We start from the raw sequence: 27,705 nt of genomic DNA on the forward strand, positions 1-27,705 counted from the left end.
AAAATGTGCACCAGCCTATTTTTTATGCACTTTTCTTTCTTTCATCTTTAAGAAAATCGGAAACAATATGGGTTAATACTGAAACGTGGACGTCATTTAAGAAGACTTACTAAATAAGCAGCACAGCCTGATGGAGGGCATTTATTTTGAAAATGGTGTCCGGAAGTCGGGTTCCTCATTCTGCCAGGCTCGACTCAGCGTGGTCTGTTTCCGTGCTGATGAAAATATCCCAGTGTGCCGCGTCCTTGTGTCCGTCACTCAGCGGTGGTGTCGCAGTCAATCTCAGCGGAGCAGAGAGGACGCAGTGACCGGCTCCGAGTGTCCCTGTCCACGCCGAGTTCCACAGCAGCGTCCCCCCCCACGGGGCAGTGAGCGGTCCCCCGGCATGTGGAGCCGCTTTCTCCTTGGTTGACCTACACTCTGGAGGAGCAGCGGCCACAGCGAGGCTGTCGGGAGAGTCAGGCCGAGCCGGGAGCATCTGACCCGGGGAGCAACATAAGATACGGCACGATCTGTCCCCGGTCGTGGCTGCGTCAGGAGCAGCGGGCAGAGAGGACGGGGAGTTGCAGAGTTAGCAGTTATAAAAAGACGTCTTTAAAACACTGCTGCAGGTTCCGCGCGAGGCTGCCGGCGTTCACATGATGTACACAATCACAAGGGGTCCCAGCAAACTTGTTACACAACGAAGGACAGGTGAGTGGACACGGTGCAGGCGCAGCTGATGGCCGAGGAGAAACTGTGCAGGAGCGTCTCATGTGTGCATTTCATTTTCAAGGTCCTACACAGCAGTTCGAGAATAAATCCAGCGACCTGAAGCTCAAGCCGACATCTTGGCTCGCGTCAAAGTAAGTTTCTGCTCATACCACAGTGCATCCATTATCGGACAAAACTTTCCCTGAAGCCCCTCGTCCAAATTAAAAGTGCTAGAATGAAACTACACTTCAAAAAGCATCTACATCAAAGTATGCAGAGTGAGATCCGTGTTTAAAGGATAAAAGGTATTAATTATGCAATACACTACAAGATGTGCAACTGCAAATTATTGTCTTGCTATTATTATTATTATTATTATTATAAATATATTTTCTATTTCCTGCAGCTCTGCAAAGTGACAGAGGAAGTGGGCATTAAGTAATTGTTTGTTTTTTGTCAAAATACTGTATCCAAGGTTAAGACCTTCATGTTTCCAACCTACAAACTTCCCACTTTCTCTAAAAGCCGAGGACGTAACATAAGGCTCGTGAATCACCACCAGCAGTTAATCCACAAAGTAACTTTCCATGCTTGTCAGTCAATATTACAGTTACCTGAAGTTAAACTGACAAGCAGCATTAACGTCCTCCATCACTGTGAGCTTTAACGCCTCCCAATCCCCAGGCTGACATCTGTAATTAACCCTGTCTGCCCTCTGCAGCTCTCCACCCCCGAAGATCGTCTTCAACCGCCCTAACGGGAAACGCTACCACGGTGCAGCCCCGCAGAAAGCCGACAGCCCAGCAGAGGGTTTCACTCCTGCACATGAGGAAAACGTCAGATTTGTGTATGAAGGTGAGGGTCAGGGTGCGAAGGCAGGCCTCCTGTGCAGGTTCTGCGGTGACGAGAGGTCGGAGGCTTTTCTCTCAAGGTTATGAGGCTGGAGGATTGAAACTGGAGCAATGCGGCGTGCAGATGATCTCCTGCTTTTTCTGTCTTTGTCCTTTTCCTTTATGACACATTTGCTACTGGCTGAGCAGCTATATTGTTTGAATTAGAGTGGATGCCTGACCCACAGCTACAGAGAGGTCCACAGAGCGCACACACACACACACACACACACACACACACACACACACATACAGTTAACATTAGTACAGCCACAAAAGCTGTGAGAATGCTTCACAAGTTATTGTTGGCCCCAGTCAAAAAAAAAAACCCATAGCCGCGCACCATTCGCCTTGGCTGGTAATTTACCCAGCATGCCTTAGCATTGGCCACTACATGCCCAGGAGAAAGTGAGTGAGTGAATGAATGAATCAGCATGAATCAGCCATCTGTGTTTCTCTTGGCCTTTGGCCAGTTGTGTGACATCTTTTCGCACCATAAAGTTCATCCAGGGCCAGCGCTTTATCTGTGTCAGCTGTTCAGACCTGAAGAAACAACTTTCAGACAACAGCCTGATCCGTTCGAACACAAAAAACCTGATGGGTCTCGTTTCAGTTGAACATGTTGACTGTTACAAACATGATACAACATGTTCAATTAAAGGTGTTTACCCACCCCGGGACACACACAACTGATCTATTCATATTTGACATCCTTCCATGTGCACTAACCCTAAATAAATAATCTTTGGCTGAATATTTGCGTTCAAGGCGAGCAGCAGACCCTACAGCCAAAACCTTGAGGTTTATCTGGGGGTGAAACTGGAAAACCTTCACCCGCAGCTGATAAGCACACACCACAGACCGGTCCTGCCCTCTAATGAGGGCGTCCTGCTGCTGTAGTCTTTTTTTTTTTTTGCACATTACCTCGAAAGTAGACAGTGCATGTGCTGCTGTGATGAGTTCAGAAATGTCAGAAGGACAAATAAGAAGTGATTCCTATGTTACTCGTCTATTTTTGCAGCCTGAATCCTGTTGACTAAATATAGATGTACGGTTTATTCAGTATATACTGTGTTTTTGTTTGCATGAAGCATGGCAGGAAGTGGAGCAGAAGCTGGGGGACGGAGACACTGGGGAGTCCACCAACAGCCAGGGGCCCGTTCAGTACAGTGATAAGACCCCCAGCGCTGCGATGAAGAGTAAGTCCATGCAGTTCCTGTCTCTGCCTTTAGATCCATTCAACAACGTGAATGTGCCCTCCTGACAGATTCCTGCTCAGTAACTCCCTGAACTTTGAACCTGTAATCTCACCATGATTTAATCATTCATGATTATAGAAAGCTAAATGGCTCCAACATTTACTACCAGCGGCTTTATCTGTAGCCAGAGGGCTACGGGTGTGATTAGATTTTTAACCCTGTGAGAACCTGGCTAAACCAGCCCCGGCTGGTTGCAGCATCTGGTTCCTGCTGTCAGTAAAACATCTTTAATGGGACAGTTGTAATCTCAAACAAGCTTGATTTTTTTAAGCAGTACCTTCTTTTTAGCAGGTAGGGTCACTCAGATAGGGTCTTGTCAACTCTGCTCCCACTTTAATATCTACTATTGGTTGTATTGTCATAACAAGTTGTCATTCTGATTTATAACTAAGCACTTTAGCTGTACTTTGGCTTTTCTGCTAAATAACAATTACCATGCTAACATGCTAATCTAACTTTGTAAACATGGCATGCTGCAGTACAGCCTTACAGATCCACTACCACACCTGTAAACTACTATAATCTATAACAATATATGATGAATTATTGAACAGTTTCACCTTTGGACATTTATGAAACATTTACATTACTTTTCAATTTCGACCATATTTTACTTTGGATTCTTTTCACAAGATGATACAACATCAAATGAAGCAAGAGCAACATTTATAATAAACTGTAAATAACATAGAAATTCACATATGTACAGAGGTGATCATTTCATCTGTCATGGTATCTTTATAAAATGGATTTGACTTTAGTTATACATGAAAATTAATTATTAAAAGAATGAGTCAATCATAGAACAGGAGTTATTCTTTAAATCTTTGTCCCATCTGTGTCTCTTTTTTTTCCTTGTGCAGACTTTGTGCCCATTGACCTGGAGGAGTGGTGGGCTCAGCGCTTCCTTGCCAACATCGCTAACTTGTCGTGACTGAGTGAGGCTTGAGTCAGGACAGGAAGTGCCATGTTGATGCTCCATTAGTGAAGGCATCACAAAAGTGGAGAGGAGCAGAGTCTGCGATGCAAAGAGGTCGTGCGTAATTGGAAATGATGCCCTGTGCTTCATGCTGATGTAGAGAAAGTCGGGGGCACAACAGAAAATTGCCCCCTGATGCAGCAACAGTGACCAGACTGTGATCTCTGACAGGGTGGACTTGATGTGGACCTGTCTCTCTCACTACTAGAATGACATGTTGGATAGAAGTTTTGAGATTTTTCTAGTTAAAGAACCTGCCTCCTTTCTCAAGTGTGCTTAGCTGTATGTCCATCTTGGCTGATCATTGGATAGAAAACAAAAACAAACAAACAAAAAAAGTAAAATGTTGTTTTTCAAAAACATCCCGTGTGGAATCATTTCTTTGAATTTAATCCATCTGACTCCAGACATGTTGTTGATGCAGGTGAAAGACTGTTTTTATACCATCACAGACAGATGGAGACAGAAGCAGTGTAAAATCTTGTGAATATCTTTAATTTTTGAATAAAATTAACTGAGGCACACTAACATTTACCATTTTTTTATTTTCACAGTGCGAGTTCATAATAAATGTAATACTTGAAACGGTATTTACTTCAAAACCTACCCAGGGAAAGCATTTCGGTATGTTCGTTTTGAATAGTGGTGGTGAATCTTTAAAACCTGATAACTTGTCCAGGAAGTCTTTAAACTTCTCATAACTTCTTTTCCCTGTGGCCTCAAAGCTATTTTCAGACAAATGTTCCAAACACTTCAGTAAAACCTGTGACTTCTTGTTTTAAATCATAGTTGCAGCAACATTTTTTTTCCTGCTCGCTCCACTTCCACCTGCTGTCTTTGCTCCTTTGCCTGTCCTCTTGCCCCGCCTGCGGCTCGGTGCAGACTGGCCTGGCTTGGCAGTGGTGAAGGTGACGCACTGAGAGTCCAGATAGTCCACCAGCTTGGCAGCACCCAGGCGGATCCCAGCCGCCTTTAGTCGCTCTTGGAGTTGGGACAGAACCAGAGGTTGGTACTGGAGGATCTGATTGTACAGGCCGGAGTCAGACAGGATGAAGGAGCGCACCGCTCTGAGTCGATCCTGGAGGCGATTTGCTGCCTGAGAGGCAGAGATTCCACCGTCACTGTCTGAGTCACCATCGGAGGAGAGGCACAGCTCTGGATTGGACCTGATGAAGAAGAGATAGATACACTGCAATAGTTTGATATACTGTATCTAAGAAAGCTACACAAAGAGGCCGTTTTAAGGTCACTGTTCTGTCGTCCAGAACATTGATTATCGCCTTCACAGCAATCCCCAAATCATGACGCTCCCTCCACTGTACATCACTGTTGGAACAATGTTTTCATGTTGTTTCACTGTTCTATTTTAATTGGTAAAGTTAAAGTTGTGTTTTCATCCCAAACAACAATTCTACCTTTAGACATTTTTCCAGTAGTTGAGTGTGTGCAAGCGCATTGAAATGTTTTGTTTAGAGAGCATTGGTTTCCTCCGGGGTGTCTGACATGGATAACACGCCCGGTTAACGTTTTACTTATGGCTCATGAACAGAAATCTTAACCAGCCCAAATGAATCCTTCAAGTCTTTAGCTGCTGCTAGATATTTAGTAAAGTGTGGAATAATAAATGTCATAACTCTTAAGATGACACCAGCAAACTTGTAATCAAAATAATTTTGATCGGCATTAAACACCGTTAAATCCTTTTTGGAGTAAGGCTATAACATAACAAAATGTGGAAGAAGTTCAGCACAGTGAAAACCTTTCGGATCTGCTGTATAGCAACAAACCAAATGTGCAGTTATGTAACATCTGAGACACAGCACACACACATATACACACACAGTACCTTTCAGATTCTTCGCTAGCAGCAGTTGAAGAGGTGTTGGAGCCCTGTGAGGCAGACAGTGGCTCTTCCTCCTCATCTCTGTTGTGTTTCAAAGGGGAGGCGACAGCGGGCACCCTGGGTTCTTTAAACTCCACTCTCCGGGTGCAAGACTTCGGCTTCTTGCCGGCAGCTGCAGTACTGGTGACATGGGTCATCGTTTGGGCTTTCCGACCCGCAGGGGGAGCCTCATCCTCTGAGTCTGAGCTGACCAGCTGGTGGGTGTACTGGTGTATCTCCTTAAGCTTGAGGATCATCTGGCGCTTCGGTAAAGGCCGAACACCAAACCTGCACAGAGGAGAAAGTGTGACTGACAGATGAACAAACAGATGGACTGCATGAAAACAGCCTGAGATAGAGGACTGAGACAGACAGACAAACTAAGCCGACAGCGACACCAGGGGCGGTAATCGGATAGACTACTCAGCTAATCACAAAACAAAACGTGTGGCTGTCCTTCTTACCCTGCATTTAACAGGATAGAGATGAGAGTGAACCAACTGACCTGTTGAGTTTGTTCTTGAGCTCCGGTGTGTCCAAGTCAGAGTAGTGGGGCATCGGAGTGATGGGCTCCAAAGAGGGACGTTTTTTATTCAGTGATGATGCTGATAAGACACAAGTAAAGCAACATTTTTAAAGTGGACAGACAGATGTTTGCACTAGAACTTAATAGGTAAAAGATAATTGGAAGAAAAAACTTAAATGTTTAAAATAAATTTGAACCAGTACCAAGTATATTAACCCTTTCTTACACATTTAAATATTTACATTTACACAAAGATGGTGACAAGGCATAATGGTGTTAATGGTGTATTTTTTAAATCTTCTTTAAACAGATCTAGTGTTTTAAATTGGATTTTAGTTGCTCTACATGTTTTCCTTCGGCTGGTCTTACCTACTAATTAACTACATTTCCCAGAATGCCTTTAAAGTTTAACTAGTCAAGAAGCATACAGTAGTACAGATCAACAAATAAACTGTAACTAAATCATATCAACATCAACCATTTCTTATGTTGGGACAAATATTTGTTAAATCAAGAAGGAAAAAAACTATTGATTAAACAAATATTAGAATTTTAGTGGCAGGTTGTAGAAACACAACCTCAGCTTAGTGCACAATCATAAACAATGCAGTTAAAGTTGAGACAACTTACCTGGGGTTTTTAGCTGGGCTTGGGGGTTCACCCTCTGAGAGAGAGGAAGAGCGTCCTCCTCTTCTTCCTCCTCCCAGCTGTCCCATATCTTTGAGTCCAGGAGGCTGTTGTTGACCTGTTGTGTAGTTCTGGGGGCAGGGCCGGGTGGTGATGGGGTTATGGAAGGGGTTGTGTGAGCCTGCACACTGGTGGGTGGGTGGTTGGATGGAGAGGAGTCAACCATGCTGCCACTACTCTTTGATGACTGCATACAGCAGCTAGATCGTGGAGGTTGACAACTGGTAGAGGGTGGTGACCTTACTGTTCCACCTTGACCCAGGCTTCGCTCCTGCTGGCTGGATCCTCTACTGTCCTCCAGCCTCAGACTGAAGCAGCCTGGTTTTTCTTCTATGCACACGTCAAGTCCCCACGAGTCATTAAAAGCTATGGGAGGCTCGTCCATGAAGCTCTGCTGGAAACTGTACTTTGTGCCATCTGTCGCTCCACTTTCTCCTATTGCTTCTTCCTGTTCTCCTTCATTGCCCTGGTCTTTATTTTCTCCAGTCTCATTTCTAATTGTAATTGCTTCAACTTCAACCCTCCTCTTGAGCTCAGTCCCTGTGTTGTTGTGACTGCTGGACTCAACGAGATGTAGACTTTCACTAAAGGACTTACTTTGTCTCTGTGAACTTTGAAGACCTCTGTGAGAGAAGGAGGAGGAGGGTGGATCCAAAGGGTCAGACAGGGGGGAGAGATGAAAACTCTCTAATTCTGTCTTCTCTGTGCTTTCTGACGTTACCCTCTCCCTTACTCCATCTGTCTGTTTATCAGGGTCTTTGTGAAGCAGAGAGGCCGCAAGGTGACTAAAGGGCTGGTGGAGCTCTGCATGCAGGGGAGTACTGCTGTAAGGTTGAGGCTGGCGGTGCAGGGGAGTATCTTGCTTTGAGGACACTTGGAGGGAATGCAAATGATTCAAGTTCGAGAGGTGTGAAACCTTAAATTGCGATGAGGGAACTGCAAATACTTCTCTATCCTTACTCGCATCATAACTACTGGTCCTTTCAGGAGAAAAGGCTAAATCTAAGTTGATGCTGGAGGAAACTATCTTGTCCAGCTTCATCCTGGAGACACTGCCCTCTGTTGACCCAGAAGCTTGGGTAGCAGCTCTGTTTGGACTGTTGGAGCTTTGAAGTTTGTTGGCTGATGATGTAGGGGAAGAGAAAACAGGTAAAGGTGATGAAGCTTCATCTTTAGGGAACAGCCGTGTCCTGCACATACTGCTTTTGGTCTGACTGGAGCTCGTCCTGGTGCTTCTTCCATGCTGGACTGGTGTGGATGGGATCAGCCAGGAAACTTCTGGAGAACAGTCTACTGGATCCCCAGGACTAAGTTCCAAACTAGTGGGCTCCCTGTTATCTAAGGTAGGTTCTTTATGCTTTGAAACCTGCTGGGATTTGATCTGGGTGTAGTCCTGCGGGCTCTGCACAGTGCAGGGAAAATGTGGCGAAGGACTGCGGGAACAAAGAGCTACCTCCATCTCCTCACTTGAGTCAGATAAAACTATGACTTCAGGTTCCTTCTTCTTTGTGTTCTGAGGTGAAGGAGGAGAAAGAGGATCAGGAATACGAGGACCTTGGCTTTCTCGCTTTAGGGGCAGACATTCATCCAGTTCAATATCATCTGTTCTCTTTTCTCCACCACTGCCACAGTCATCCACTTGACCAGGTGAAACACCTGGAACAGGCAGGTTCGATGTACTGGGTGGATGGCTTACGGAAAGGTCATCCACTGCACTACTAGATGAGGACTGAAGCAGTGTTCTGCCGGACAGTTCAGATGAAATTTTACGAAAGGGCCGATGTTGCTGGGATTGAGGTGGATGCTTGTTTGACAGGCTGGAGGTAGATGGTGAAGAGGAGTGATCTCCTTCCTCATCTACCTCCCCCCTCTCCTCCTCTTGCTCACTGTCACTCTCCTCCACTCGGTTTCTCTGTGTTGTAGCAAACTCATAGATCTCATCCAGCTCTTCCTCGTTCACTTTTTCTTCAATTACTTCTCTGTCACTTGTTGCAAGATCATCACACCGGTGATCTTCTCCTAACTCTCTCTCTACATCCTTTCCTCCATCAGTATCCGTCTCCTCTTCTCCTTCATCCTCTTCGTTCCACATGGAGCGGAGTAGCTCTATGAAGGCCTGGTCTGTTTGGTTGTTGACATCTTCCTCCTGGCTGGTGTAGTCTGCCTCATCTTGGTGGATTTCGCAAAGCTGCTGTAGCTCCTTCAAATCAAACCTTAAACAAAAATAAAACGACACCACAGTGTTTTCTTCTGATTTTCATTTATAAAAGAGGAACACTTTAAAAACATTGGATCAACTAAATGTGTTTGACCTGAGAGAGGCAGCAATTCACAAATAACGGAAAATAAAATTAACTAAACCAGAAGTGGGACACAACTTTATATAATGACATGCTAATCAAAATGCATAGTTTGGTTTAAAATACTGAAAATGGACTTTGAACTCACCTGGATGCCAGCTCCAGTACATGAGACTGCAGCGAGGCTGGGATGGAGCAGTGGCCTGTGTAGAGGTACTGCAGCAGAGCAAACACTGCCTGTCCTGGGACATCATTCATTAACACTCTCTGAGCTGCACGCATGCCGTCCTCCTGCACTCCAAAACCACTTTCATACAACTGAGAGAGATGCAGAGAGGAAAAATTAAAGGCAGAAAGGCAAAGAGACCAAATGTTCATGACGCCACTCCTTTTATTAGTACTTATTAGTTTTTGATCAAAGGTGATTGAATGTAGAGCTTATAAAATCCATTTTCAGATGAATTACTAATCTGCTTGAATCTGTTCGGGTCACAGGTTAATGAAATCAATTATCTAGTGACAGAGCTCTGTTGTGACTCCTTCAACAGGATAATGAACTTAAACATACTGTACGTGTAATAATTAAACAGTGGGCTGTCTTGAAGTGGCCTTAATCCTGATCTTCAATCAACTGAATATCTGTGAAAAGAGCTGCAACCTAAAATTGGGAGGAAGCACCCATAAAGCCTAGAAAACTGGAGCTTGTTTAAGAATAGTGGGTCAAACCACAACCTGAAAAGTGTAAGAGTAAATGACATAACGACAAACAACGTAATATTAGGTTAAAAGACGCAAGACTTTGCCATTTCTGTTGTATTTTTATAAAAAATTATGTTACATTAAAAATCAAAAGAAACATCTTTTCTCCTGCATGTGGATAAGAGAACAGTGGATGTTCATGCTATTTCACAGAAAATACCATCACTTTCAACTTTTTGCATCTGCATCTTCTGTTAATCTGGTTAAAGAAATTACATACAAATACATTAGTCTTTCCATTTATCTTACAAATAAAAAGTGGGCAAATTCCAACCCTCACACTACCATTAAAATCCTTTTTTATCTTAATTATTCTCCTTTCAATGAAGCACTATAATCAGAACATTATACTAAATATTTCTCCAGCTGAACAACATATAATGGCAAAATAATTATGCAGTTTGCGAAACACAGGGATCATATTTACCATTTCTGCCAACAGGGGACAGCGAGCATATATCATAAAGGAATGGGCGAAGTAGACGTCTCCACTGTCCACCTGGAGCTGCACATCACTGAGCTGGGGGTTGTTCACCATACTGCTTAGGTCTGTTGTCAGTCTAGACAGTGCCGCCTATAGAGGACAGACCAGAGCAGAAACATGTTGTTTCTTGTCACATGTAAAATTAAAAATAAACACAAACTCAACGACTACTTTTCTATCTGTATACTAAGCTAAAGTGAGTAAACTTCTCTTGTAGAGATGAAACACCTATGATTTCAACTAGTCTTACTGATTGGTGGGCGCATCGCTCTTTTTCTGCTCCTGACCGATCCGTTTTCCTCTTTACTTGGCTGCGTGTGGTTTCCGGTAGAAAGCCGCTCAAACACAGGACCTCCTGCTCCTCTGCTTCCCCCAGGACGAAGCCACTCAGATGGAGGTCTGTGAGAGCAAAAACAATCAGAACCAGAACTTACGAATAGTTAAGTTCTCTGCGCTGTGTGCATCAATTAGTTCCTTCTACAAGTGCGTAGCAGTAAGATGTGTTATGACATTAACACACGTTCTGTTTCTCTGGCTCTCCACCTCAGCACATTAGTTTGGGAAAGAAATGTATATAATCTGCCTACTGCATGTGTGTTACCTTTTTTAGGTTCAGAAGCAGTGTAGTCACACTGTGTGAGGGTCATGCCATCTTCAGCCAGCTCCATCAGGTCTCGCAGGGTTTGGCTGCCCACTAGGACATGCCTTGTTCCCGGCGTGGAGGTAGCTGAGGAACAGGACGCAGTCTGAGAAGAAGAAGGTAGGATAGAGGCTCTGGTTTCTGTGGCAGGAGTTCCTTCATTCACAGGCTGGACAGAGGACTCGGGTTTGTCGATGGTATTGGATGAGGCTGCGTCAATCTAAACGTGGTGGAGACCAGCATCAGTTCAACTCAGCTGTTATTTGAGCTCCTTTCACTGATATCACATTCCACTGATATTTCTTTTAATTAAACAACACAAGGTATCTCAATTGTGAGATTTGCTTGTTTCTTTACAATATCATCAATTCAATCTTCAAAGTCAACACATCGTCAGTGATTGTTTTCATTCCTTTAACACAAAGCTCAGTGATCTGTTTTTCCCCCATGTGCACTAAAGGCTGGACAGAAGCTATAATGTAACTAGAACTGAGTTGACTGGCACAGCTATACATACACAATTTGTATGTGTATCTATCTGTGAATAAATACACAGGAACCTCTTTCTAGAAGTTCTGATAAATTTTTGTAACATTTCTGTAAAGTAACACAACTGATGTAGTAAAGAAATGCCACTCCATATTGTATTTATGAATAATTAGTTTATGCAGAAAAAAATCTTAACAGTATTAAAGGTAGATCAAAGACTATAGCGGTTAATGGTATGTTTTACATGTAGTTTCCTGCAAATAAACCTGGGTGTGCCACAAAAGTATGTTCTAGTAATTCTTTTTAAAAACATCTTAGCTTTCCAGTCTCCAGTCAATGTACCACATATAATAGGTTTCTTTTAACGTTGAAATATTTACTGGTTGTATTTGATAATAAAGTCATTCTGATTTCTATTAAAACAAGATGGATATAAAAGAACAGTGTGTCTCACCTTGGCTGATTCCCAAGGCGTGATGAACTCTCCAAGTTCTGGAGTATAAAAATCAGACAGACATGTGGAGCCTCTGTCCAGCAGTGCACTTTTCTGCCACAAGGGGGCAGCACCAGTCCAGCCAGGCAGACGGCTGGGGCAACGGGTTGGGGTGGGAGGGGAGTGGGGCCAGCTACGTAGGAGGAGAGCAGAAACACGTTCCTGCAGCCTTGACAAGGCCGCCTGAGCATCCTGGACGAGGAGGAGTGGAGGGGGACGGGGGATGGTGCCCTTTTTCTTCTTCCCACGGCCTTTACCTGCACCATGAGGTGGAGAGAAGGTTCAGGTGGTGCTGCATTTGAATAGCCATAGATCACTACATACAGTTTAGGCAGAGCATCAGTTTTCATCTTTCAGCTCTATATGCCATTAGTGAAATTCTGCAGTGGCCATTTCACTGAGCACAAATCCAACCTGGTGAAGGCAAAATAAGTGCTAAAACTGGCAATGTATGAAATCATGATGCTATGTATAAAAACGGCTGCAGTCCCTTGTAGTGCAAGGGCACTGGATGCTGTGTTTACAGAGCTTGTAAACGCAGCATCCAAGGTTCATGATAATACTGTATACTGCAGTGGTGTTACTGTACCCTGGTCTGGCCTCCGCTTGAGCACTGAAGTCATCGAAGTATGACAGACAGCTGTTTCTGCTTGTAGTTGTAACTCTGCCTCTTTGTCTCTCTTATGCTCCTCATCCTGTTCCAGCAGGGAGGAGGACAGAGCCAGGGCAACCAAAGTGTCTTCATCCAGGGGCTCAGTCTTCTTCTTGGGTTTTTTCCTTGCTGGGAGACCAGGCTTGGAGGGGCCTTTTCTTTTGATTCCTCCAGTCGGCACACTGAAGAAAAAAAGAGCACAAAGACTAGAATGAGTTTTGAGTTTGAGGTATGAGTACTCATATACTGATTTTACAGGCATGCTATTCCTTCTATGGAAAAGGATGGGTAAGAACATTCTTTCTTCAACCTTGTTTACACTTGATTTTAAAATGGATTTGCAAATGAATTACAAGTGGACAGTACTCACTACAAGTGTAAACATCCACAAAGACAGACTGTGATCCAATCACTCAAACCACTGAAGTGGGCTTCTGGACACCTTGGTGATGTATGTATATAGACGTGTAAACTATGAGGTATCCTGGCTGTCCACTTGTGACACAATCATCCAAGACACATTTTAGAACAGAGTGTAAACTGTGTTTGTTAATCAGTCAGACTGAAAAAGCCTTGGCTTTATAGGCAAGCTGTCAGAGTAACTATTGTGATGGGATTGAGAACTATTTGAATGGTGAAAGTCAGCATCATCATCAGTTGTCTGACTGACGGCAAGTTCAGAGCTACTTTCTGACAGAAACGCGGAGGTGAGCTCACAGTGTGTTAGCAGTGGAGACATTCTGTGTCTCCTCAGCCTGTCTCTGCAGAGCCTGCAGCAGCACAGCTGGAGAGATGCCCATGTCTGAGGAGCAGCGCTTCAGGTGGGCTGAGCGACTCTTCTGGGACTTGAACTTCTTGCCACAGATGGGACACTCTGGGACACCAGGAGGAGGAGGAGGAGGTGGAGGGGCTGGTGCGCTCTCTTCACTCTCATCTAAACACCTAAAAAGAGAGACCATTCTGTTAGTTTTTATGCACTTTAAACCAGGTTACAGTCAACTTTCTCAAGTAAGCTGATTTCTTAACTGTAAACCTAGTTTCTGTAATTGGTGTAGGGGATTAGAGAAACCTGGTTTCCCCTTGTACATTTTTCCCAGAGAACACTGATTTCTGCACCATGTGTACATGTTTCCAGGTCTCAGTTTTTACAAGAGAATATGTGCATGACAAATGCTGCTGACACTCACCACTCTACTCTAGCAGAGTGAAGCAGCAGGATGAAAAGAGAGATCATTACAAGGAAAGATGCTGCATTGTTTTTAAAATGATCTGACTAACTGAAACCAACACAAAGAGCCCCTTAGAAGTCTAAACAAGGCACTTTTTTCAATGTATTTCTTAAATTCAGACACTTTGTGCTGTGAAAAACTGAGCTGTGACTATCTGTTACTCAGCTCTAACATCATACATGTCAGTTTGGACTTCCAGTTTCTTAAGCACATGTTAACTTGTTCCCTGATTACCTGAGAATCCTGGTTTCCCTGGGAAACGTAGTCACTTATTTATGTATACGCTGTCATTCAGACGTGACATTTCATTTTTCTGCTGCCAAGAATGAGAGAATTAGGCAAGCACCTACAATGCAAGTATAAATGTCCAGACCTGTTGAGATGCTGTGTGCGCCCTGCAGGAGTCATGTGTGACAGGTCTTTGTGGCAGATCTGACAGAAGAAAAGGCCTCCATCGTCCAAATCCACAGTCTGGGCTCCTGCTGCCTCTCTGTCCAGCTCCTGCTGCAGCCGCAGAGCCAGAGCCTCATCGCTGTCCTGGACTTCGCAGTGGAGACCTGAGCTTAAAGACTCTGGAGCCTCTGCACCCAAACCAGATATAATTATTAGTATGAGGTTTGATAATATAGCAATATAATACCTTCAAATGTGTTTTTTCTTAAACTTGCATTAACTGATGTTTTGGCCATGTCAGGGCAGAACAACAATCCCATCTATATAATATTTTTAGAACTTCATTTAGCAAACTTGTTAAAAAACTGTTAATTCTCTATGGCTTATGACCAGTTCTACTGTACACCATGGATTAACACAACTTAGAAAAGACACAGCCTGTCTTCTATTTATCATGTTGAACTTTCATCCATCAGGCCCATTTCACACATCCACCAGGTTGGCCACAACTAACGACCCACTTTACGGGTCAGGAGGGGTTGTCTGAGGTGTGACGATTATACTATCTACTATATCCAACTATCCTCAGACTAAAGAAGCTACTTGAATGAGTAGAAGAGAAACAATTATAACATAAGAAAGTCCAGTTGCCATGACTCAACTTCTAGATAACTTCACCTGGATGTCTGAGAATCTTCAAAAACACATTTTAGAAAATATGTCCAAATGTTCAACAACTCACTATATTATAACATTTACATATACATAACAATTACAATTCACACCTAACAACATTGCATGTTACAAGTACTCTGGTTTCTTGTCCTAAATGAAGTATTAAGGTGAATACATTCTAGCCAGAGCTCAAATAAGAATAAAATCCAAAAACAAACTGAAGGTTGTCAAGAAAAAAAAGCATGGTCACTTTTCAAACATCCATACTTTTAAACAATTAGTGAAAGAGCATGGAAAAAACACAGACTGCTGCTTTCTATATGAACGATGTAGAACACTGGAAAATAATTTTAATAAAATATACTGTATGATACTAATAACAATGATGGAAATCAGCATCATGTCATCTCACCTTGTAATTGTGGAAGAGTTCCACAGTGATTTGCTGGCTGCCTCTTCTCTGTGGGCACCATCCTCTGTGGACTGACTCTCTTGAACTGCTGCATTTTGTGGAGTACTTTATCTTTTGCTGTTAAAACTCTCTCAGGTCTCGGTCCTGCTGCTGTTGAAGGGACAATCGATGGCCCTGCATCTCCTGAACCCTGTCTAGTCCCTTCACTGACCACAAGCTGTCCTGCTCCAGCGCCAAGAGGCTGGGTCCCAGTGACATTTGACCCAAAGTCACCATCTTTTTTATTATTTTTTCTCTTCTTGTCTCCTTCACTTGCCTGACTGGAGGGCTGGTGCTCTGCTTTTCTTAGTTGTCTGGGCTCACCTGGTTTCTTGCGCACACGTTTTAGCAGCTTTGAGCAGAGATCTACAAAATCCTGGTCCGAGTCATCCATGTTTGTTTACCTTTCCTCACATAAAAAGACCATGCCAGCATGTCCACAGCTGTAACTATCCTCATGCAAAAAAGCTAATGTTAGTCTCCGTGACGGAGGAACAGTTTATTTTCATTAAATACGACATGTCAACAACATATAAGACTATAAAAGTGGCGTTTGTTTGTAATAAAAGTAGCACTTACAGAACAGTTAGCGCGTCAGGTAGCTAGCATGCTAACAACCAGGTTAGATGAATTAGCGCTTCACATTTGCTAGCTGCTAGCTTCATTGCTATACGTCGTATTAAAGCGTTCCATATGGTTTAGACTGTACGTATCGTGGTGTATTAATTACATGGATAATAATACAAACAAGAACCAAACGAGGTTTGTTTTCATTTCAAAATTACTCACAGTTAACCGCTTCATATTGAGCTTCCGGTCATGTGACGCCGAAAGCCTGATTGGTTGCTCTCTACAGATCACGTGACTGCTGAGCCGCGACATGAACCTGCAGAATAATTAGTAATCATTTTGAATTTGTTTTTATATCCATACTGTGTCTACACTGTGAATTATTCCTATATGCTCCATACATGTCCTAATGCACAGCTGTACATTTGTCCCCATTGATATTATGGTTACTCTAGAGTCTGATGTAACTGAGCTGAGGGGCCTGGGACCACTTGACTCTAGAGAAGCCAGGCCAGGGGCTGAAGTGGCTACTGACATCATGTTGGGAAGTTGGTCTGTGGCTCCTGCCCCTGTGTAAGTGGAGAGACTTTCACAAGTCCAAAGGCCCATTATCTGCACTTCTCAGCATGCAATGGGTCAAACTATCACACAGCATCTGACTGCTTCACATTGACTGTCCTGCATCTTTAATTCTTTATCACGTGTTTCTAAAAGACTAGTGGAGCAAACCTGTCTAGGAGGACTGTTTGATGTGAAGTTGACTGAGAGCCAACTGTCCTGTTTCACACAGAAGGATTCCTCTTTTCAACTGGACACAATCTGCTCCTCCCTTGTTGATAGCTGCAAATAGATGATGGCACTGCTACAGGGTTTTCAGTATCTTGCCAAGGACATGTGGCCAAGGGGAATCCTGGGGTTCGTGGATGACTGTCTACCACCACCACATGTCTGGAAACAGGAGATCAGATTTGACCAACAAGATAAATTCATCAGTCTGGCAACCCTGACCCTCTTCACAAATAAAATGTCACCTTGAGTCAGTTGTTTTTAACTATATCAACACTGTACCTTCGTTGTTCTTGTTTTTGCTATTGCTGCAAGTCTTTTTTTTCCTTTGTATATTCACTTTTTTTTTACAGGAGTACTTGTTAGCTGATCTTGTGCGTTTGTAGGATGAAGAAAAAAATACAAACTGCTAAAAATTATCCAATGAAATGAACAAAGTTGGAAAACTAACTGTCTGCTAGTTGCGATAAGTATTTGTCAGTTAATAAAATTATTTTTATTTTTTTAAGTTAATTACATTTAACTTAAACCTAGCCCTTCTGGGCCTATATTTTATAGTAAAGGTCAGCTACTAAAACTGACATTTAGTCTGATATATTTGTGTAGCCATTAATGATGTAGGGCTATATCATTCAATAATGGCACCTTCACAGTCGCATATTCTAATTTCATGATCTTCAGATCCATTTTCTCTAGAAATAAATGTTATTTAAGGGCAGTAACGTGAACAAAGGCATTAAACCAGAAGCTGCTGAAAGATCCTTTACGAACTCTGTTAGTAGTTTTCCACCCACCGTTGTTGATGCCTTGATGGCAAAGAGAAAAAAATAAATAAACACAACCACCAGTGTGAGATGCCTCATTATTTAGTCAACAGAGTACAGAAGTTCTTCTGTTGCACACAGTTTATTTAACAATATGGTATATAAGTAAGAAATGAGTCTTTTACCAGTTTATACACGATTCCATTCTCTCTTCCTTATATTTATAGTATTTTGTTTAATAACTTGATTTACAATAGGAGAAAAAGTAAATCCCCCCCAATTCAAGTTTTGGTGAGAGGAATGAAGGTTGATATAACAATTAGTTTTCCTCAAATGTGCCCTTCATCCCTAGATAGCACACGACTTAGTGTAAAATGTAGAGGATGGGGCGTCATCCGAGATGTGGCCTACAAACAACCGGTGATCATTCCACCTCAGCTTAGGGGGCTGGTCTCTTTCTCACACTCTCTTTACACTTTACAACATTTGTATGACCAAAAAAAACAAACAAACAAACAAAACATGACAAATTCTTTTTTGTCAAAGCAACAATTTTCTACACCTGCAAAAGACAGATCTTCCAAATTCCAGGTCAGTGAGATGTAGGTTGCAGTCCTTGTTGTCTGTGTTGCTGAAACCAGTCAGAGCTGTGTTTCTCTTAGTGACCGTGAGGGTTTGTGTCAGTGTCTTCATGTGCGTCTGCATACGTGCCCGTGTATACACAACCTGCCGCAGTCCGTTTCCTATTTTAATACAACTGAGTGCTCTTCATACACACAAAGAGGAAGGGAGCGGTCTATGTCCCTGAACACATCGTCTTGGAGTAATGGTACAACACTAGATTACAACAGCCAGGAATGAACAGCTTGAGAAGAGAACAAAAACCTGGCCCAATTTCCAGACAAATTATTTTACACTTTGAACACAAAAAGGCTTTAAGATATTTTTTTCCAAAGGTACAAAATAAAAAGATATGAATAATATAATGCAATTGTACATTTTCTTAAAAAAAAGAAACGAGAAAGGCATGGAACCATACCAAAAACAAACCAAAATAAACTGAGTATTGAACACATTTGGTCTGAACCAAAAAATATATTCTTTGTGATTTAAATTTCATTTAAGAAGCATCTTTCAAATCCCCTCAACATATTAAGGATGAAGTACCCATTCACTTGGGTTTGGGAAACAATTACATTCCCTAGATTTATTGACATTTTTGTTTTTTATTTTGTTTTCCTCAACCAATTTCCTTTTTTACAACATTTGAAACTTTTTACATGTCAGTACAAAAAAACCGTTCAACCTTAGAAAGAACAAACAAAGCCCTCTAACGGGATAAAGAGTCTGAGGGGAAACTAGGGGATGGGAAAAACAGGAGGATGGGTCCCCTAGGGGCAAGAATGTTTTCTTCAGGTCCCAGCAAAAATGCTACAATCCCTCCACAAACTTCTCCAGAGTGTCCCCTGTAGCGTCGCCCACCAGCCCCAAGTTACTGTTCAACCCCCCTCTGTTGGGCGTGTTAAGCTGCGGTAGCATAGCGCTTTGTTCTGGTGTCCCCAAGTGTCCCTGCTCCATGGACTGCAGCGGACCACCAAGTCCCGGATGGGGCGAGCCAGAGTGTGATGGAGGCGGGTGCTGAGGTGAGGGTTGGGGTTGATTCTGGACCTGCGGCGAGGGACTGGAATGTGGCGGCTGCTGGGGTTGTTGTTGCGAGGGTGTACATGGCGACTGGACTGGCGCAGGAGAACGGACCTGGTTGCTGAGAGTGTTGGCTAATGTGGGCTGACCAGGGAGATGGTTTCCACCCTGGGCCTGGCCAGCCAGCAAGTGGGTCTGTGGGCTCATGGGGCTAGGCTGGGCAGGGGAGCCCATCTGCTGCTTGAGGACAGCTTGTTGCTGCTGGGGATGCTGCTGCTGCTGCTGCTGTTGATGGAGCATTCGCTGATGTAGTAAACTCTGGGTGGAGTCCATGCCCATACCTGGCTGGGTCATCTGAGCCATGGGAGGGAGTTGACCCATAGCTCCCCCAGCTGCTCCTGCCCCAGCCTGCATGGCTATCTGCTGCTGTTGCTGCTGCATGCGAATCTGAGAGTACGTAGCTGAACCCTGTGCCTGAGCAGTGAACTGGACAGGGTGGCCCTGAGCCATCACCCCCTGCTGTTGCTGTTGCTGTTGTTGTTGCTGCTGCTGCTGCTGTTGTCTTAAAAGCTGCCGACGGTAAAGCTCCTGGAGCTGGGGGTTGTTTGTGTTGTGTGTTGGGTTCATCAGCTGCCCTTGAGGACCTAATGCAGCCATGCCCTGTGCAGGAGGCTGCTGGGGCTGCTGAGGGGGCATTCCTGGCCTCTGCACCGCTCCTCCTGGCATGGCCATGGCTGGCATCGCGGGCATGCCAGGCTGTTGTTGTTGACCTGCTGGCTGTTGTTGCTGCTGTTGTGGCTGGTTGGCATGATACTTTGCTGTTCGCTGTTTGATGAAAGCAGCCATGAGCTGAGGGTTTGATTTGAGGATGTTGAGAACTTGCTGCTGCTGCTGGGGCGAGCTGGGAGATTTGAGGGTACGGAGAAGGTCCTGTAGGGCATTGGGAGCTATAGCACCAGGTCTCTGGGGCGTTTGTGGCCGGGCGCCAGGTTGCTGTGGTATCAGCATCCTCTGACCCTGCTGAGGTTGCTGCCCTGCAGGCATCATTGCCCGCTGCATGGTCAAGGCCTGCTGTGGGGTCTGGCCTGGAACAAGGCCTGACTGTTGAGTCTGAGCTGCCTGCATTGGCCCTGCAGCTCCAGGCCACTGGCCAGTGGCCATGCCAGGAGGTATGACCTGTGGTCCCCGAGGCCCTGGCACCATCTGCATGGGTGGCTGCATTGGTCCAGTCATGCGCTGCTGTGGCTGCTGCGGGTTCATAGGCAAGCCATTCATATTGACCCGGTAGTTCTGCTGGTTCTGCTGGGCCTGTGCCATCATCTCGATGTGCCGTGCCATCTTGACTGCAGCAAGTGGTGGCTGCTGTTGTAGTTGCTGAGGTGGCTGGGGTGGCTGGGGGAGAGGGGACTGCTGCTGATGTAGAGGGGAGGCCTGGGGCCCAGGTTTGCCCTGGGACACCTGTGCTTGAGGTTGACCGTTGCGAGGTGCGTTGGGGAACGAAGGTGACATGACACCTGCTGAGTTGGGGGTCTGTGGTTGGTTGGAGAGTGGCTGCTGGGGTGTCTGGGGAGTGTTGGGCTGGGTATGGGAAGTGGGAGTGCTTGGGGCAGCTGAGGCCGGTGGGGATGGTAGTGGCATGGTTCTGCCCTGCATGGTGGCCATTCTTCTCCTCATAAGTTGGGCCTGCTGGAGTCTGTGTTGCAGCTGCTGCTGGCGAAGTTTGTGCTTGATGTTCAGGCAGAATGGGACAGGACATTTGTTCTCCTGACAGTGCTTTGCGTGGTAGCAGCATAAAGCAATAAGCTGCTTGCATACAGGGCACCCACCATTGGTTTTGCGCTTGCAGCCCTTGGTGTGCTGAACCACGCGCTTCATCTTTTGACAGGAAGGCAGAGAGCAGTTGGCATTGCGACACTGACAAGCATGGACCAGGGACTGGATGCAGCGTTGGATACTTAAGCGCCGGCTCTCCTGCGGGCTCTTGGAGGCTTCTCCACTCTGGCTGTTGTTGTCGTCGTCCAGGCCGAGGCCCCACTTCACCATCTGGTGCTCATGACCCTTTGTGTTATAGCAACTGATGCAAAGATCAAAGTCCTGTAAAAAAGATGAGAGAGGTCACAGAAATTAACATTAGTTTAACCACAAAATTATGATATAAAATATAAGATTATATAGATATAGTTTTTAAAATAATCTCTAATTTATCTCATCTAGATTATTTCACAATAATCTATGTCAGTCATAATCTGTACATTTAAAACACCACATTTCCACTTACAATTGTTGTTAGTTAATTAATTAATATTAATCAGTTTTATATACTGATTAATACTTTAACTAATTACTTTTATATACAAAGTTCCAGTGTAAAACCAAAACAATATCAACAACTCACTTCACACACAGTACAGTGCCAGCGTGTCTCCACATGGTGCTTGCACTCATTGCAAGTGTAGACAAAGCGGTCCTGTCCCTGGTTGTGCAGCTCAACCAGCATGCACATGGTGCTCCACTTGCATCTCCTGAGGGAGCTGAATTCCCAGTGCTTGTCCCTGGCCAGAGTCAGGAAGGCATCTCGGCCATCCATTAGGTCACAGGAGAGCAAGGGGTCTGGGTCAACGATGGGCGGCAAAGTATTGACCATGGGTCCAGAGTGGAGGTGAATTACAAAGAACACCTTAAGTGGATAAGAGTAAGAGAGACAGAATTCAAAGTCAGAGAAGCAAAAAACACAGAAAAACACTTTTTAGCATCACTTGGAAATCATAAATGTCTGACCTCTTTGTGCTTCTCCATGGTGGCGTAGAGCTTCTGGGACAAATCATTGGCTACATTCGGCATCCCAGGCTTCTTCTTATTGGCTCGGCTCACACTGCTCTTGTTTTTATTGGTCTTCTTATTGTTCTTCTTCTTGGCAGTTTTGCTGTCGCCTGGCGTCCCCTGGAGGAGATGCACAATGATTTTATTTTTTTTTCTTTAGAAATCCTTGAAAATCATCACATTGCCACTATGTTTATTAGCGTTTAATTAGTGAAACCTCATTACAGGAAAGATTTTGATTTTGATTTGTCTGTGTTTTCAGTTACTAAGAGCAATCATTACAACTCAAAAGTTGGGAGATGGGTTAATGACAATATTACAACAGAAATTGCATATGAAATTATACTCAATCTATGAAAGTTCTGAAGTGCAAAATGGCTGTTCAGGATCAAAACACAATTCACTGCTCTGACCTCAGGAGTTTCAGAGGCCGCTGTGTTCTCTTCCTTCTTCCTCTCCTCCTCCTCCTGCTCTAGCTCCTTGATACTCTCCTCCAGCACGTTGGGCCAGAAGTCACCTTCAAAGTACGGTAGCTCATTGGCACTGGTCAGACGGTCCTCTGTTGCCTGTTTGAAGATATCCTGAGAGAAAGACGAAAAGTATATTACTTGTTCTCACTAGTCCTAGTCATGTATGTTGATGATCGGTCACCACATATTTAGAAGCAGAAAGACAAGTTCTCATCCTCACTTTGTAGTCATGTAAGATCCTCTCAGCAAAGGCTTTGTCCAGCATCTTCCTGTACCACTCCTGTAGCCTCTTAGGCTTTGGGATCTTCTGATCAGGTGGATGGCAGTGAAAGATGTAGTCATCTCCTTCACTCGGGGGACATGCCCAGATGTGGCCCTGTGCGTACCTGAGGACATGCACAGACCAAAAAAATCAGATAGGACAGTGTAAAACTTAGCACATATGTTGTTCAACTATTGGATCCCCTTACAAAGTTCTTTCCTAATGCTGTTCTCCATGTTGTTTAAAGAGGTGAAACAAAATAAAAGGATGAAACTTACCCAAGTTTCTTGACATATTCTAGATAGCCAATGAGGATCTCGTGGTACACTGCTGTTCGCAGAATCCGAGGTCTGAAGAAGTGAATACTGTCAAGGTATGATATGTAGACCCGTCTTCAGAGGAAGAGAGGGAAAACATTAAATTTCACACATTAAACAGTAAAAGTAAAATCTGCATTCTTTTACTTTATTGTAAAAGAATTAATTTAATAAACTGATGCACAGACCTAGTGTTAGGGAATGGGCATTCAGAGCCGTACTCCTGCACGTGCATGCCAAAGAAGCAAACGTCCACACCATCAATCTCCTCAAAGGCAAAAAGTGCTTTGGTTCTGTAGGGAAAGGCCTCAGGCATTTCCCCAGTGTCCACAAACCTGAAGCAAAATGAAGGGAAAAAAAATAAAATTAAAAACTGTCATCTATTGTTAGATTAGGATGGCAGATGGTAGTATTTAGGTTACAGTTGGCTGAAATGTCTTATAATGCGTGATATAATGTTAGGAGGTACACAAAGGTGTTGACTGTGCAAAGTCCAGAATTTATATGATTGTTCCTCACTTTATCAGCACATAAAAGTATTACATATACATATTAAAACTATATTCAAGATAGTATTCCATAGTTCCATGTGTATAATACAGTACATAAAATACGTCTTCACAGGCTTCCAGGAAACAGGGGCCATAAGCTGCCCAAGTTTCTTTGTGAGTCACTTTTCAAAGAACACTCAAGTGTACAACAGGACAATTCAAGTCCTTCAGTTAATAAAAAGCAAACAGCCTTAAAATCAGTCAACCTAAAAATAACAGGTGCTTGGTTGAGGAACGTCTCCCTGCAAGAATGGGACAAGCATCACAGACCTCCCCTACAAGGTACCCAGGTAGCGTGTGTGCTGTGTCTTGTCAAACATGCAGAGATCTCTACATGTAGCGATGCGATCTAGTGTTTAAATCAAGTCTGTCTGAAATTAAAATAAAACTGAAACCAACACAAAGTTACCTGTAGATGTCTAAAAAAGTCACTTTTCACTGTGCATTTCTTAAATTCAGACAGTTTGTGCTGTAAATGTGAGCGCTGTGGCTGTCTGTTGATGTCTCTCTCTCTCACGGTGCAAATGTATAAAAAAAAAAACAACAACAACAACAACAACAACAAAACAAAAAACAAAAGTGGAGAGAGAAAGAAAGGAAAAGCGGTCGGGAAACATCTTTTATGTCTCCATGCAGCTAAAATCTGTGAACCATACTTTCAAAATCAGCCCAGGACAAAGGGGAAATCAGATTACTCTTTATCTGCATGTATACTCGGAATTCTAGTAACTAGCTCTCTTGATTGCATGTAAACACATTCCCTGATTACCAGATAAACCTGGTTTGTCTCAGTAACGTGGTTTCTTAAGTCCATGTAAATGCACTGACTGAGAGTGGATATGAAAGCTTTATATTGCAAAGACAAATATAAGCTCAGAACAAATACAACCTCCGTCAGCCTGTCTATAAAAAAGGGTGGATGAGACACATTGTATTTGGTTGTCTACAACATGATGATCTCTACCTTGTTGTCTAGTTGATAAATAATTATCAAGTAAAGAAAATGATTTAACACGCCAAAGCAGATGATATACATTATATTTACGTATCTGACGATGCACAACTATGTATCACAACTTCTTTTTAAATATCACCTCTCAGATTTCATATCGTCCTGTTGACCGGGATGCTCTCACCTGGCTTTCATGCCTGGTTTAACCTCCACTGTTTTGTCAGAGCTCGCCACCACTCGCACAAACACCTCTCCTGCCTCTGGGTGGTTCTGTCTCTTCAAGTATTTATTCACACGGTCCTCTATGTACGTTCCCAGTCGCGTCGACTGAAGCCCTACAGTGCACAAACACAAAGTAGACATGTTTCAAAATTGCCAATTCTGTTACCTTAACAGAATGAAAGAAATATTCAGTTGCACTAACATTCAAGTAAATTCATCAAGGAAATACCAGTAACTTTGTGAAAATGCCTGTGATTGTATATGTGAGTATAAGAGCGAGATTCTGTTAATGCCATATGCCATAAAGGTCAGATATGTTCTCTGGGGCTGTAAACACCAGGGAAGAATACCAGTGAAACCACAATGCTAACAACACAAGAACAAGGCTGTCACAGCAGAAAAGCAACTGAGAAACAGATGCAGGCCATATGGAGATGGAGGTGGTTCATATTATAGTATATTTTATATATAGTTTAAACACTACACACTATAGGTAAAGCAGATTCAAGCAATTTTCACTTGATGAATACAAAGAAGAGGACTAACTTTTTGCTGAGAACTTGTTTTCCTTCCGTGTTTTTCCACTCTTCTTCAAACAGTTGTCACATATGAATCTAGAGAAAGGTGGACAGCTAAGTTAAACCTGTTGCTTTAATTCATACACAAAATATGTGTCTGTGAAGGAGAAGTTGAGTTTGACATCTTACCCAGATGGCCAAATGACCTCGTAGTGCAAGACACAAATCTGGTGCATCTTTCGCCCACAATCTTTACATTCAACAAACCTGTAGAAAAGCAGACACATGTGAGACTTGAGATACTTAAACAGAGAATATTTATATGAATGCTGATATCTTAAGTGCTCGGGCAGCAAGTAAGAGAAATATCTCCATTCAACTTAATGTTCCTCCTGTCGTTACACACTTGCAAGCAGGCCAATACAAGTGTGCCTTTGTTGGAGGTTTAGGTTAAGCTAACTCACAATGGCAGTGTGAAAGACAATGAATCTAATTATTTAGGAAATGATCTCTGAAAACTCATTGGAAACACACAAATTATGAGTACCACTCAGCAGGTGGTGCTGCTGAGATGCTTCGAGGCTTTACTGAGACAAAAGCAATTGATCAAAGAGCTCCAGAGAGAAAATATGCAGACCATGCCCCAAACAAATGAAAAATAAAACCAGATGCGGCTGACACAAACTATGGATAAAATTATTGTTCAACACAAATTAAAGTAACTTCTGGAATAGAACCACAGGAAAAAAAGTACTTTCTGTCAGTATTAGACACTGAAAAGGTTTTGGGGTTTGTGTCCACTTACGGTTCAGGGTCAAGTACATCATTCTTCTTCCGTTCGAACTGGTCCTTTGATATCATCCTGATGTGTTACAAAAAGGAGTGGAAAAAGAAGAAGGAGTGTAAACAACAACAAAGTATTTTTTATTGCTTTGTTCTGTTACAACTTATAAACAGTTCTACAATAAATGTCTTACAAAGTCAACATATGTGGACTCTCTATTAAAGCATAAATAATAAGAATCTAAACCACTAATGTGCTGTTTTTTTGTCACAGATAATATTAACAGATAATTAAAAGCAAGTAATTAAACCAGATAATGAATATTAGGACACATTTTTAAACACTGACTGCTGTTTTACAGCTGACTTGGTACAGTTTAGTAAGTTCACCTGAACATTTTATTTTAGTGGTGGGTTTACTTACGTCTGCGGCTGTGCAGGATCATCTCCTAATGTCACACTCTCCCCCTGGATCTCATTGAAGCACTTCTCACAGAAATGATATCTGCAAAAAAAAAAAAAAATAAAAAAATTCATCATTATACTTGCAGCTTGTTGTGTTCTTGTGCAAATACACGCATACTGCAATGTCGTGCATTCAGCCTCTTGTTTATGCGTGTCCAATACAAGCGTGAACATAATAAGACTTTTATGTTTCATAACACAAGAGTAGGGAATCCCTGAGCTCCCATTGAGAGTGTAAATGGACTGCACTGCAGGAGTCTCACGCTGTCTGTCAGGCTCTGCTGTATTACTACTGCTGCTGTGCTGCTCTGCTCTCAAAGTGCTCAGTTGGTGTGTAAAAAAAAAAAAAAAAAAAAAGGCTGCAGTAACACAGTTTATACAGCAGGCTGTGCAAGGGAACATACTCTAAACAGAGATCTGCTGGTTTTCAAACAGAGGAAAAGGCAATTACGGGCAATACTGTTTGTGGTCTTCACCAAAGCGTTATATGTTCATCTGTCGCACAGAAGAGGGGGCAGCAACAATGAATCCACTCAGTCCCTCAACGGATGCTGATAGAAAAACAACCATCACATTGCTTTGCTTCGTTCAGTGTCTGATGCTCTCTTAGGTTTAGGGTCTTCAACGTGTTTCCCTATGTGAGCAATGCAGGAACCTGGCTATTACTAAACGTTGCTGCGACCAAGACAATTTCGTAGTTTCTTTCCCTGCCAGACCGGGATGTAGAGACATTAAAGCTGTAGCTGTCAGGGTGACTGTACTGCCTGAATCGCAGTGGTCCCTCTAGAGTTATAGAGGAACCGATCACAGAGCTCCAAGAGGTGGGCAGTACAGTTCAGACGGCTGTATTTACTGCTTATAAAAACACTTATTAAGAAACTGCATATGCAAAAGTTTGACATGTATAAGATGATTTTGTGGAACTCCAGACAGTGCAACATTGTTTTATACCAACCACATAGTTCACAGTCACCCTTAACTGCATAGATGTATGCAATACACAGGCATTCAGCTACACCCACCCACAGACACAAATACAGTGGACCTTTTGGAATATTATGATTTTCTGCAATAATTTAAATGTAATCTGATCTTTATCTAAG

General features: G+C 43.2%; 3 protein-coding genes across 5 annotated transcripts in view; 1 reads left to right on the forward strand and 2 right to left on the reverse strand.

Moving 5' to 3' along the window:
- The first annotated feature begins 185 nt into the window (after positions 1-185).
- Positions 186-4,346, forward strand: mcrip2 (MAPK regulated corepressor interacting protein 2). Its single transcript, XM_026359712.1, has 5 exons — positions 186-693; positions 776-845; positions 1,415-1,548; positions 2,675-2,782; positions 3,706-4,346. The coding sequence occupies exons 1-5, from the start codon at positions 639-641 to the stop codon at positions 3,774-3,776; spliced, it is 438 nt and encodes a 145-aa protein (XP_026215497.1). The 5' UTR covers positions 186-638; the 3' UTR covers positions 3,777-4,346.
- On the reverse strand, positions 4,296-16,297 carry slx4 (SLX4 structure-specific endonuclease subunit homolog (S. cerevisiae)). Of its 2 annotated transcripts, none has more exons than XM_026359711.1 (14): positions 16,271-16,297; positions 15,443-15,930; positions 14,336-14,543; positions 13,451-13,675; positions 12,671-12,915; positions 12,043-12,338; positions 11,061-11,319; positions 10,710-10,858; positions 10,403-10,549; positions 9,365-9,534; positions 6,860-9,129; positions 6,209-6,308; positions 5,668-5,991; positions 4,296-4,987 (listed from the first exon to the last, which is right to left on the reverse strand). In XM_026359711.1, exons 2-14 carry the CDS (start codon positions 15,873-15,875, stop codon positions 4,600-4,602), a joined length of 5,214 nt encoding a protein of 1,737 aa, XP_026215496.1. In that variant the 5' UTR covers positions 15,876-15,930; positions 16,271-16,297; the 3' UTR covers positions 4,296-4,599. The 2 variants fall into 2 exon arrangements, with proteins under 2 accessions (XP_026215496.1, XP_026215495.1); XM_026359710.1 differs by having other exon boundaries at positions 16,061-16,294.
- Positions 16,298-17,682: 1,385 nt separating this feature from the next.
- Positions 17,683-27,705, reverse strand: part of crebbpa (CREB binding protein a) — a 37,484-nt gene continuing 27,461 nt past the window's right edge. For both annotated transcript variants that reach the window (XM_026358805.1, XM_026358804.1), the window contains exons 20-31: positions 26,562-26,642; positions 26,160-26,216; positions 25,544-25,621; positions 25,383-25,450; positions 24,799-24,949; positions 23,300-23,446; positions 23,073-23,186; positions 22,753-22,918; positions 22,476-22,643; positions 22,021-22,182; positions 21,638-21,919; positions 17,683-21,336 (exon numbers count right to left, since the gene is read on the reverse strand). In XM_026358805.1, coding sequence (XP_026214590.1) covers positions 19,033-21,336; positions 21,638-21,919; positions 22,021-22,182; positions 22,476-22,643; positions 22,753-22,918; positions 23,073-23,186; positions 23,300-23,446; positions 24,799-24,949; positions 25,383-25,450; positions 25,544-25,621; positions 26,160-26,216; positions 26,562-26,642 — 3,778 coding nt within the window. In that variant the 3' untranslated portion in view covers positions 17,683-19,032. The remainder of the gene's footprint in view (positions 21,337-21,637; positions 21,920-22,020; positions 22,183-22,475; positions 22,644-22,752; positions 22,919-23,072; positions 23,187-23,299; positions 23,447-24,798; positions 24,950-25,382; positions 25,451-25,543; positions 25,622-26,159; positions 26,217-26,561; positions 26,643-27,705) is intronic.

The sequence above is a fragment of the Anabas testudineus genome, chromosome 1 (assembly GCF_900324465.2).
Source record: "Anabas testudineus chromosome 1, fAnaTes1.2, whole genome shotgun sequence".
NCBI lineage: Eukaryota > Metazoa > Chordata > Actinopteri > Anabantiformes > Anabantidae > Anabas > Anabas testudineus.